The sequence below is a fragment of the Natator depressus genome, chromosome 1 (genome assembly GCF_965152275.1).
Source record: "Natator depressus isolate rNatDep1 chromosome 1, rNatDep2.hap1, whole genome shotgun sequence".
Taxonomy (NCBI): domain Eukaryota; kingdom Metazoa; phylum Chordata; order Testudines; family Cheloniidae; genus Natator; species Natator depressus.
Genome location: NC_134234.1, coordinates 295290524 through 295303644, shown reverse-complemented (window position 1 = coordinate 295303644; position 13121 = coordinate 295290524). Strand labels below are relative to the sequence as shown.

At 38.2% G+C, this 13121-nt stretch overlaps 1 protein-coding gene across 35 annotated transcripts in view; it reads left to right on the top strand.

Annotated features, from left to right (window-relative positions):
- Window positions 1-13121, top strand: part of NRCAM (neuronal cell adhesion molecule) — a 290661-nt gene that overhangs the window by 189029 nt on the left and 88511 nt on the right. For 28 of the 35 annotated variants that reach the window (XR_012637593.1, XR_012637594.1, XR_012637595.1 and 25 more), the window contains 5 exons: window positions 2787-2983; window positions 3942-4064; window positions 4484-4654; window positions 5204-5260; window positions 7560-7671. Coding sequence is in view for 32 of the 35 variants with exons in the window: in XM_074942232.1 (XP_074798333.1) it covers window positions 2787-2983; window positions 3942-4064; window positions 4484-4654; window positions 5204-5260; window positions 7560-7671 (660 nt within the window). In the remaining 3 variants the exon portion in view is untranslated. The remainder of the gene's footprint in view (window positions 1-2786; window positions 2984-3941; window positions 4065-4483; window positions 4655-5203; window positions 5261-7559; window positions 7672-13121) is intronic. The other 7 variants (XM_074942226.1, XM_074942216.1, XM_074942219.1 and 4 more) reach the window with 1 other exon arrangement.

The window sequence follows — 13121 nt, the reverse complement described above, 5'->3', positions numbered from 1 at the left end:
GTTTATTTTATAGCTTTCATATTACTCACCGTATATTAGAGGCAGAGGTGGTGGTGCTGCCTATAGGTAAGGTTCCCCAATAATTCCATTATAAGACCATGTTTTCAGTTGCTTGTAACTTTACCAATTTTTAATAATTCTGGCTGAAATTTTCTATGCCACATGTCTGCGTGTTAGGCTGAATTGTTTGGAAAGTTTCAGCAGAAAGAGTTCAGCTGCTTTCTAGAATGAGGGTAAGCAAAAATATATTGTTTTGCCAATATTTAAAAAAAATCTTACAACTTTTGTTGAGAAGCTCTAATTCCCTCCAGTTTTTAGAGTTGGGTCTTGAAAATATTCAGGGATGTGACTATGGGATCAAAGAGAGGTTCTTTTTGGTGTCCTCATGAAAATCCACCTGAATTTGTTCAACTTATAAACATCTGAAAATTACCATTTGTATATGTTCAGTAGAGGTTTGATAGAGGCTGGAAGTAAAGCTCACCAAACATTTTGTGTACTGAGCATGCGCCACTCACACAATGCTCTATGCAAACTACGCTGAGCATGCTTCACCCCCACAGAGCTCATTGACAATGCCAATCCATGGCTGAGCAATTGTTCCTTCTGGCATCTGGGGGCAGTTCTGATACTGGACACCAGAACTGAGAGCAGGGAGATTTTCCCTCCTGTGCTCTCAAATTTTTTATTGTAGGATGTTTTTAATGTCACACGTCTGTTATAGAGGTGTGGTAGCATCTCTAGAATTAATGCTGCACCAGGATTTCTATTTCAACAGAGGTAATGACATTCTCTAAAAACTCCGTGTTGAGTGAGATGATGAATTTGTAATGCTTTCTGTAGTTTGTGAATTGCTTGAATTTTCTAGTGCAATTTCCAAAGGGAAGCAGGGGGAACGGACAAGACGGGGACAGCCTGAGTTTATTTATGCCTATTTTCATAGGCACTATGTGACCAAATATTTTTTTTGATTGAGCTAATTGACTTGATTCATTAGGTCAAGCAGTAGAGGCTCATCTTTTAGATCAAGTGGTTCTGGGTTAGATCCCTTCAGACACAAGTGGGAATTAGCATGGCTATGGAACTCTAAAGTTTGCTAGGGAGAGGGTTAATGCAATGTGCCTCTTTGTCCCCTGCTATTGAATAAACCATGAGTTCTCAAACTGTGGGTCGGAACCCCAAAGTGGGTGCCAGGGCTGGTGTTAGACTTGCTGGAGCCTGGGACCAAAGCCTGATGGCTTCAGCTCTGGGTGGCGGGGCTTAGGTTACAGGCCCCCCCTCCTCAGGCTGATGCCCTTGGGCTTTGCCCCCCCTCCCCAATCAGGGGTAATGGGGCTCAAGCGTTGGCTTTGGCCCTCCCCGCCAGTGCGGCAGGGCTTGGATTTTGCCTCCCACTCCCTGGCCCGGTGGAGCTCAGGTGGGCTCAGGCTTTGGTCCCCTCTCCTGGTCATGTAGTAATTTTTATTGTCAAAAGGGGGTCACGGTGCAATGAAGTTTGAGAACCCCTGGACTAAACCATAGATTGAGGCTTATGAGTATGCTACTGCTTGTAGCCAGCAAACTGTCTTTTTAGCTTGAGCAACAGAGCTCATGCTTTTATTCCAAGTTCAGTCTCCTACATTGCCCATTCCGCACCTATCTATCTGAAGCTAAAATTGAGCCACTCATGGTGCTCATGGATTACAGAAACTCTCCTGCACTGTCCAACCATAGGAGGACATACCACAATTTAAGCTGTGTGAACCCTGCTGAGTTGGTTGAATTTCACTTGTACTACATGTATTTAGATTTATATGTAAAAATCTCACTAGTTTTCAAATGTAAATGTTTAAGGTCTGATCCTGAGAGGTAATGAGTATCAGCAACACCCTCTAACTACACTAGGGGTTGTATGTGCTCAGCACCTCATGAGGTGCTGCCATACAGTCACGATCCTAGCATTGTATCAATTTATTTTTGGAAGTAAGAGAATATATCTTATGAATGCATTTTTAGAGCAGTAGGATTGGCATACTGTGGATCTATTTTTTTTCCCCAAAAATAAATCTTTATGAATTGTAATACTGTAAATTCTCAGCAGCTACTTTACAAAACATCAGTTGTTTTGGGTAACACCAAAAGGAACCTAATAGATTGGTTATGGCCTACCCGAATGCAAAATTTAATGTATAGAATCACAACTGTTTGCATTAGAGTAGTGAAAAGCAATCAAACCCACAATATTACCTTTTTATTCACTCCGGTAACTTAAAAAATGGACAAACCGATTAAGAGACATGATCTCCTGCTGAGAACTTATATGACACATTTCAGCCCAGAGCAAATTCTTACAGGCCAGTTATAAACCCTTTGAATAATGGGGTTTATAATGGAAATGCTAATGAAGCTTTAACAGTATCAGTGCTAGCAGATTTCACTGTATCATCTTTAGTGGAAAATGAAAGCATTTTTTTCTCTGTGATTAGCTTATCAATCCTTCTGTGTAATTTTATAATATAAATATTATAAACAATAATTTATCTTTTGTAATTTTTAATAATATATAGCAAAACTGCTGACCCTAAAAATGGCACCTATTAACAAATATAACCAGGTCTTTTGTCTCAAAGCATGTTTGTTTATTACTTATTTCCCAGTTAAATAATTCAAATATATTATTCTTAAGCCACATTTTTATGGTATACACAAAAATCTGTGTGGTGTTAAGAGATTTCTCTAAAGTTATTTTTCTTGTTTTTTCCAAATCTTTAGTAATTAGTTTCCTATTCTTGTATTTATGATTCTAGTTTCTCATGGACACGTAATGGAACTCATTTTGATATAGATAAAGATGCAAGGGTAACAGTGAAGCCAAACTCAGGAACCCTTGTAATAAACATTATGAATGGCGGAAAGGCAGAAGCATATGAAGGAGTGTATCAGTGTACAGCAAGGAATGAACGTGGAGCAGCAATTTCCAATAACATTGTTATACGCCCGTCCAGTAAGTGTAACTCTCACATTCATCAAACCTGAAACATTTGTACTTATTTGTTTTGTTGTGAACTTTTGGTTTAATTATTTTCTTTTTTCCTTTCCTTAAAAAAAAAAAGACATCTTTTTAATCATCAAAGCGATCTTATTAGAAGGTAATTGTACAGTTTCTGATATTCTGGTTTAGTGCTGTACTGCATGAAAAAGCTGCCAATTTTCTCCAAAGTTCCTTAGTAAGTTAAACACCCAATATGTTTTCCTGGTTTTCAGTATGTCTGACTCATTTGTCATGTTTAAAATTGGACAGTGTATAAAACATTACAATTAGAAAAAAGAATTGTAAATCTTTAACATATTTCTTTGATGTGGAGTACTTTTTTTAAAAAAAATCTGTTCTTGCAAAGCAATTACTTTAAAAAAGAAAAAAGAAAAGAAAAAAAAGCCCTAACATGGAGTATATAGAGACAAACACATATATCCCTCCTGTCCCCAAATCTTAAAATTTATTATGGTATTATATTGGCTTACTTTTCAAACATCACAGCTCTTGAGCTCAAATGTATTTTCTTGAGCTGCTCTTATTTTTACCATAGTCTTTGTTAAATCTCTCCACATGGAATGCCATTTTAGAACTGTCTCACTGTGTTTTTTTCTAATTGTATGCATTGCTTTTCTACATGATCCAGAATCAAACTTGTCAAATGTTAGTGATTACCCAGAAGAATCCCTTTCTGTTTGATTGCTTAGAGTAAAGCAATGATTCTCTAAAACGTATAAACAAAAATATTATGAAACCTTTCTTTTTCCCAAAGACAACACAACTACTCAGAAGTAGAAGTTATAATCCATGTACAGTAAATGTCAGAAGACCGTTCCTTTTAAATTATGTGACACATATCGTTCTTTCGTGGGGTTCTGGAACTTTATCAATCCAGAGTGTACATGAATGTGAAAATTATCTTCTACAGGATCCCCCTTGTGGACTAAAGAAAAAGTAGAACCAAAACATGTCAGAGAAGGTGATCCTCTAGTACTTCACTGCAGCCCTCCAGTTGGCTTACCACCACCTATAATATTTTGGATGGATAATTGTAAGTTTATATTAAATCTGCATAAAGAACATATTTCTTGACACTTTTGATTACTGTTCTAAATAATTTATAATTACTTATGAAAAATTGCAGGAGACAGTGTAGTTGCTCAGTGAGGATAAAATCTAGTCTCTGCTTGTGCAAGGCTGCACAGTTCCACAGAACAGGAAGGGCCATGCCTGCAGAGAGGCTGCTCATGAGCAGTGCGTGCAAAGAGGGTTGGGGCTGTCTGCATGTGTCTCGTGGTTTTATATTTGCTGACGTATTTTTGAGGGGAGATAAGGAAGCAGCTGAGAGCACTTACAAAGAGATGAGACATTACAAAAGGCAGAAGGTAGGTCACATCTGGGGTCCACGGATCACTAATGTATTTTTTTATGTATTATAATGAAAATAAATGTGTCCTTGTTTTTACTTAGCTTTCCAAAGGCTGCCTCAAAATGAAAGGGTTTCCCAAGGTCTGAATGGAGACCTTTATTTTTCAAATGTAAAACCAGAGGACACTCGTGAGGACTATATTTGTTATGCAAGATTTAATCACACTCAGACTATACAGCAGAAGCAACCTATTTCTGTGAAGGTTTTTTCAAGTAAGTATTATTTTTCTTAATTATACACTTACATTGTATTTATCTGGATTTTTCACTTGCTGGCCTACAATTAAGTAGTTGTATGTGAGGGAGAAATTGTAATCTTCATCACAATAAATAAGAAATAATTCTATACAACTTTAAAATATTAATGTCCAGTTTTCTTTATAAATACTTTACAAAAACATGAGTGGTCCTAAATCATACAGGCTGTTTTACTTTCCATGTTCGCCTTTAAAGTTTTACGTTAAATACTGATTTTTTCTTTTTCAATAATATCTCACTCAAATCACCTATATTTTGTAACATTTTACTTATTTAAAAATTATAATGTGATAAATACTGAATTTAAATTGGCACTCCTATGTGCATACACCAGTTTATAATGCTCATGACTGTTCAAATGAATTAATCAGCAGACATCTGCAATAACATACTGCTCTCTGCTTGTATTGTTAAATCAACTTGTCCATAGTGATTCACGTTTGATGCCCGGTAATCTGATTTACCCACTTGTATGCATTCTTCATGATATTCTGTTTATTTCAGTGGATTCATTGAATGAAACTATATCTGCTAATTTGAGTGACACTGATTTTTATGGTGGTGAGTTATGGGATGGTGATCCCCACTGGTATTCCCTCTTTCATAGTAGAATTTAGTTAACTAACTTTCACCTCCATGGCTACTTACCTTTGACTCCCCTTTCCAATTTCTAATAAATATATCCATTAGTACTGGTGATAATATACACTTTACAAAGGGATGCCACAGTGTGAGCCTTTAAAAATACTTAAATAATTTTGATGTAATGTCAACAATATGCCACACAACAAAAATCTCAGCTTTTACAGCAAATGAATCCAGTCACACTGGCAGATTTTACAGATTATTTGTCTACTTGCTTCTGTATTATGCTGTTCATTTATGTTTTTCCTCTAATTTAATTGATAAGTGGAAACCTTCATTATCACTGGGACTAGTCAATATCACATGCTACATCATAAGCATTAATAGTACCCTTAAATATTTTAACAGATGCTCTTAATATTTAATAATTCACTTAATATACCATTCATTTTTAATCTGGTTAATAAATGTAAAACTAGATTGAATTAAAGTCTAAGACTTTTAAATGTATTTGAAAAGTAACTTAAAAGAAACAAAATTCTGGATATTTTTGTTTTAATTAACTTTAATTCAGTCCATTTTGAATGGTCTATTTTTCTATATTGTGGGCCATATCCTCAACTGGTATAAATCTCCTTAGCTCAGTTGACTTTGATCGAGGTACACAAATTTACATCACCTGAGGATCTGGCCCCACAATTTTACATTCTATGTGATGGGTAGAAAATAGATAAAAAATATATTATTATTTTATTGTATTTATCTTGAGGTCTTTTCCATAACTGAAGTTCTATAGGCACTAATCTTCAATTACTGAAAACTAAAATATAGCAGGAGCATGACAACTTTTCATTGTCTACATAAAAGTTAAGTTTAGTTAGCGAGCCATAACGGTGGGTTTTCTGTAATAGGGTAATAATGACCTGCAAATAGAATGACATATCGACTACAGTTATTAAAAACCCATTCAATTGGCACATGACACAAGGCTGCAGAAATCAATTTTTCAGGATTTTTCACAGCCTTGAGTGGGTTTTTGCAGTGCATGAAATGGGCAGATTGTTTATTGTAGTGTGACCTTTTCCTATGTTCCCCTTTATCTTTATCTTCTGAAGAGGCACATTTCATATACTTGCATTTGAGGTGCTCTAGGTACATCCTAAAATTATTGTAATGTGTTCTTTATGACTTAATTTAGCAATAAATCCTATGTCCAGATAAACAAGGCATATACATCTTTATATTTCTGCCCATATAAAAAAATACCACAGCAGACTACTATGTTTTAAGCTATTATAGTAGAATACTGAAGTGTTTTATAATGTTTATTTCCAGAAAACAGTCTGATCCAATTTCATTATCATCAATATTTTAAAATGGAGTTATGAAATACTGTAATAGACTTTGAATTAAATCAAGAAGTTCCAAAGGTTTTGGAAGCAGATATAGTAATCTGTGTATAAATTTGGGTTTAGATTTAGGTCTATATATTGGCCATGTTATATAATTTTTATTATTGTGGAGAAAGCAGTTGATCATACAGTTCAGGTTTGCCAAAATATTCAAATTAAAATTATGTTTTAAAGGGACAAGACATGGCTGAGGTTTATGAGAAAGGTCCTTTGTAGACTGGAAGATGCTGAGCAAAGCATATTTTAAACTGCAATATATCCTGTCACTCATGTTTTTGAATACAACAGGTTTACATTGGTTCCATTTTTTTCTGTGTCTTATTTGTGGTGTTAGTGGAAGTACAGAAAACATCAGATGTTGAATATGATTCCTGCAATATGATCCATGTAGATGGATCCCTGCACCTATGCAGAGCCTAATTGAAGTGTGTGGGGCTCTGCACAGATGTACATGTCCACGTGAACCCATCATATTGCAGAATCAGGGCCTAAGCAAGTACAATATTGAACAGGTTGGCTGTTTTTAATGTATGTGTCCAAAATTACAATGTTTCTTTTGTCCAGATAGGACTCTAGTGTGCTGGGCAAAACCCTAACCCTTTGTAGCTGTGCAAATTCTTACAAAAGGATTTTTGAATTAAATGAACAATACACAGAAAAAACTCCTGTGCTAAATTCTGAAATGCCCATATGCATGAAACTGGGCGTTCATTTTAATATTAATATATACGCTATCACCAGACCTGACTATAAATATATTTACTGTCAGTATTTGGAAGCAGATGGATTTTTGCTGGGTTGGGAAATATGTTTGAAATATATCTTTCTGATTGTTTTCATTATTCTAATTTTTTTTTAATCAGCCAAGCCATTGACAGAGAGACGACCAACTCTTTTAACTCCAGTGGGGAGCACAAGTAATAAAGTGGAACTAAGGGGAAATGTACTTTTGCTGGAGTGCATTGCAGAAGGATTGTGAGTTGCTTTTTCAGTCAAAATGTTCTTTAAATACAAATGTAGAAATACTGAGAAATATTTCAGAAAGAACATCAATGCCATACTCATACTCATACTCAAAGTACTCATAGCATAATATATTTAGATAGTATATATATATATATACATATATTTGGATAGTGATTGATTAAAAACATATTTAGGACATAAATGAAACAACCCTTATTATGCTGGCCAACCCTTGCACATCACAAAACTTCTACACAAACTCAGTAGTATTGATTGTTTATGTACAAGAGAGGCCAGGTAGTAGAATAGCATGGGTGCTTCAGGCTACACTTGGGATGCATCTGCAGAGGTGTAGGGAAGGAAGAGTTTGTTGTCATGTTCCCGCTCCATGCCTGAATCAAGCCAATGCTCGTGTTCCCTCACATTTGTGATAACTAAACTCTCTGAAACTATAGAAACAAGTAAGAACCTGCTGACTTGATCTTCATCTACTGACAATAGCTGGCAAATCACTTGTGTGGGAAACCTTAGGACCACATTCTATTCCTGCCTCTGTCTTTTCTTTGTAAATTAATTTGTTAATTGGTATGTATTTATGTTTCGTTAATATTGTGTCTGGTTGCCCCCACTGGTACCTGTATGCATAGGAAATCACAAAATACTTTTATCATTGAGTCTACCAATTTGATAAATGAATTTTACCTAACACATCCGTTTTTAACTCTTAATAAGCAATTGGCAGAGAAGGGTGAAGAACTGATTTGGTGCAGAACTAGAAACATTCTATCACTTGTTGAGACTTCTGTGGTTCCCTAAGATAAAAAAAACAGTCAGTGGCCCATGTTAGCATAAAGTACACATGATTGCATCAAAATGGGGTAAAATTTTGAAATATTAACCAAGTACATTGTGTCTTGTCTATTTCCGTGGTGGTTATTTATTAGTAGATAACAGTGCATGTGGAGCCAAATTCTGCTCTGTTATGCTGGTGTAAACCAGTTACTTCTAGTTAACACCATCATTACTGAGAGCACATCTTACTGTATATAATTTTGGATATTAGATTTCTAAATGGATATCTGCTTTGAATTATTTATATTTGAGAGGTGACATTCTACTGGAGAAACAAATATAATTTTTTACGTTTATACTTTTAAAAATAGTTCTCCATAAGTTTGGTCAGCTCAGATGTGGTGTTAAAACAAACAATTTGCTATTAGCATTTCAAAATCTCAATACACTACAGATCATCTGATATTTTAGATGTGGGCCCAGAACTTCAACTGCAGCCAAAGAGCACTGAGTGCAGCTGAAAAGAAGGGGTGGTTGGCCTCCCCGAATACAGGGGCTGCTCTGCGATGGGCTCATCCCCAGCACATTTAGGCCTGGTCTACACTACAAAGTTAGGTCAATGTAAGTCACCTCATGTCAACCTATTTGTGCATGTGTCTATGAACAAATTTATTTCTGGATGATGTAAGTGCCCTGCTACAGTGATGCAGTAAAACTACCTCCCTGAACAGTGTGGAGTCCTGGTTGACCTACTGAGGTTGACAGTGTGAGTATAGACAATATGTGACCTGTGTCAACACTAACAGATCTCCAGCAGCTGTACCACAATGCCCCATTCCCTGCGGCAGTGACTGGTCTGGTTTCAATTGTAAACTCTACTGCCCAGGAGTCACAGAGACCGCAAGTCATTCCCCTACCCCTCCTTTAAAACGTCAAATATTTTTGATATGCCTTTTCCTGATTGCCCACCTTTGCAATACACCTATCAGCTCATCCTTGTTGTATGCAACTGCCCAAGTTACTGTGTTGGCTCCATGCACTGCTACTTGGAGTAAGCAGGAGATATTGAATCTCCTGGCCCTGTGGGGAGAAGAGGTTGTGCAAGCACAGCTGTGGACCAGCCACAGAAACATTGACCTCTACAAACAGATTACATGGGGGATGCTGGCAAAGGGGTACAACAGGGATCAGCCACTGTGCCATGTGAAAGCAAAGAAACTTCTCCAGGGATATAACAAGGCCAGGGTGCACAACATTTGATCTGATGGCGCCCTGCAGACCTGCCCCTTTTACAATGAGCTGCATGCCATACTTGGTGGAGACCCTACTAGCACTCCACAGACCACCATAGATACCTCAGACAAGGCTGATACAGAAACCCTTACAGTGAACATCGAGGAGGAGGAGGGGGATATGCAGTGGGGGGCTCCAGCCATGCTGGAAGCCAGGACCTGTTTGAGACTCCGCCTCAAGTCTAGCCAGTCCCACCAGGCAAGCACAGATGAGCACAATGAAGGGGAAGGGAACTCAGGTAAGCGTGTGCATGCATCTTTCCTCACAGTGTTTAAATTTAAAGATGGAGCCCAGCCCAGCCCCAAATTAATAAGTCACAGGTATCAACTTTCCATTGATTTACTCACATGCAAAGAGGTAGAGGTACAACAAACAAGCTGAGTTGGCAGCTGCTTTTTCATTCCCCGGTTGGCTGAAGCAAGTGGGAAAGGGCAGGATGCGGAGCACTTTGTTTATGTACGTAGGGACGTCCATTTTATCCTCCTGAGAGATCTCAATGAAACTTCCAGGGAGCTACTCTGCAATCCTCTCCCAAAGGTTTCTAGGATGGCTGCGTTGTTCCTTCCTCTACAATAGAACACTTCCCCATTCCACTCTGCAGTGAGTTTTGCAGGCACTGCTGGAGTAAACAGGCTAGAGGCACAGGGACCCAGGCAGCGTCTGGACACCAGTAGTAGCTGTGCTTTCTGTGCCTTTGTTACCTTAAGAAGTAAGAATCAGCTAAAATCACCACCTCCTGTGGAAAATAGTGCCCATATTCAGTGCCATTGCCCTGTACTCAGCACCCATGGAATAGGGACTGAAATGTTATAGCTTCAAGTATCAGAAAATCCTTTCTCCCGGTCCCTGACAGGCAATATTCACCGTGGCTAGGGCTGTGCCAAGGCACTCCAAAGCTGAAGTGTCAAAATGCATTTCTTATTAAAATTGTTTATGGGATTGAGGGAAGGGAATTTAGAAACTTATCTTTCCCTTTCTGTTGTGACTGTAAATCCATTGGTACATCTCGGTTTTTATCAGCAGCTTCTGCTATGATGGCCTTGAGGAGTGCCTTCTCCACAGCCCCAGAATGCTTGACCCTGAGGAGGAGGAGAAAGAAGACATGTTCAGAGAGATCTTACAAACCACTGCTGCATCAGACTATGAACAAAGGGCTTGGAGGGCCAATATGACTGGCAGCATGGAAAAGGAAAGAGGACAGGGAAAAGGCCCAGGAATTCCAGCAGAAAAAGGAAAGGGAAATTAACCAGGACGTAATGTCCAATAAGTGCAATTATATGAGGAGCTTGATTCTGATGATGGCAGGGTTCTACAGTCCTAAGGTTCATTTCCAGTTTATTTCTTACGTTCCTAAAGCTAATGCTTCAGGATTCAGACAGCCACCAGGAGAGGTCAGGAAGATCCCCCCCATCCAACATATTCAAGGAGGGGTTTTTTTTAATCTTCTTCCTCTAAAGCAGTAGGGATGGCCATAGCTGGAGGTGGGGCATTGAGTAGGGTAGGCCAGGGATCTGAAGTGGCACAGTGCATTCTCTCTATCTCAGGTGCTTGGCTGACTGATCCTTGCTCACGTGCTCAGGGTCTAACTGACTGCCATATGTGGTGTAGAGAATGAATTTTCCCTCAAGTCAGTTTGACAGTGACCTTGTGGGGTTTTCGCCTGCCTCTGTAGCATGTGGGTCACTTGCCAGGATTGTCTGGGTATATCTCACTTAACCATTTCCTTGCCATTGTGGGGGCTCAAGTACTGGTGCCCCTTGGTGCCTCCTATTCTCTGCCTGTGGCTCATAATAGTCTCGTCTCCTGTGGGTTGTAATACTTTGGTCTCATTTTGATTGTTGGGTTTGGAGTGTGGGTGCTGAGTGATGTTGGTGGCCTGTGAGAGTCCTGAGCTCACACTAGATGATCTAGTAGTCTCTTCTGGCCCTCAATTCTATGACTCTAAGTTCTTGGAATATATTGGGGACAACTTTTTGTTTCAGAAGGTGGAGGAACTGGTTGTGCTTCTGAAGGTGGAAGGCAATTTGGATAAAAGTGACCATGAAATGATAAATTTCATGATTCTCAGGAAAGGGGACCGAGATCAGCAGAGTAAGGACAATGGACTTCAAAAAAGCAGATTTTAACAAACTCAGAGAACTGGTAGGTAAGGTCCCCAGGGAAGAAAAGCTAAAGGATAAAGGAATTCAGGACAGCTGGCAATTTCTCAAGAAAATAGTATTAAAGGCACAACTGCCAACTACAGTATTCCGATGTGAAGCAAAGATAGGAAGAATAGTAAGAAGCCATAATGGCTCAATCAGGAGCTCTTTAATGACCTGAAAATCAAAAGGGAATCTTACAAGAGGTGGACAAATAAGAAGGAGTACAAAACAATAGCACAAGCATATAGGGACAAAATCAGAAAAGCTAAGGCACAAAATGAGTTACATCCAGCAAAGGACATAAAAGGCAGTAAGAAGAAGTTTTTAAAATATATTAGGAACAAGAAAACGATTAAGGAAAGTGTAGATCCTCTACTTAGCAGGGAAGGAGAGTTAATAACTGATAACATCAGGGGCTGTGGTGTTTAATGCCTATTTTGCTTTAGTCTTCACTAAAAAGTTTAATGGTGACCAGATACCATTAATGGATACTCAGCACAATTGATATTAACAAGAAAAGAGAAAGAACACAACCCAAAATAGGGAAAAGAACAGGTTAAAGAATATTTAGATAAGTTAGATGGTTTCAAGTTGACAGGGCCTGATGAAATTCATCCTAGGGTACTTAAGGAATTAGCTGAAGCAACCTCAGAACTATTAACTGTTATCTTCAAGACCTCTTGGAAGACAGGTCAGGTCCCAGAGGCCTGGAGGGCAAACATAATACCTCTCTTTAAAAAAGGGGAACAAAGAGGACCCTAGGAAGTGTGGACCAGTCAGCCTACTTCAATCCCTGAAAAGATATTGGAATAAATTATTAAACAATCAGTTTGTAAGCACCTAGAGTATAATAGGAATAGCTAGTATGGATTGGTCAAGTACAAATGAGTGCCAAACCAACCTAATTTCCTTCTTTGAGAGGGTTACTGGCCTTCTGGATAGAAGGGAAGCAGTAAACATATCTTGATTAAAATAAAGCTTTCAACACAGTCCCACATTATATTATCATAAGCAAAGTAGGGAAATGTTGTCTAGTTGAAATAACTATAAGGCAAATGCACAACTGGTTGAAAAACTGTATTCAAAAAGTAGTTATCTATGGTTCAAAGTGAAATTGGCAGGGCATATTTATTTAGTGGGATCCCGCAGAGTTTAGTCCTGGGTCCACTGCTGTTTTTAATTAATGCCTTAGATAATGGAGTGGAAAGTATGCTTATAAAATTTTCAGAT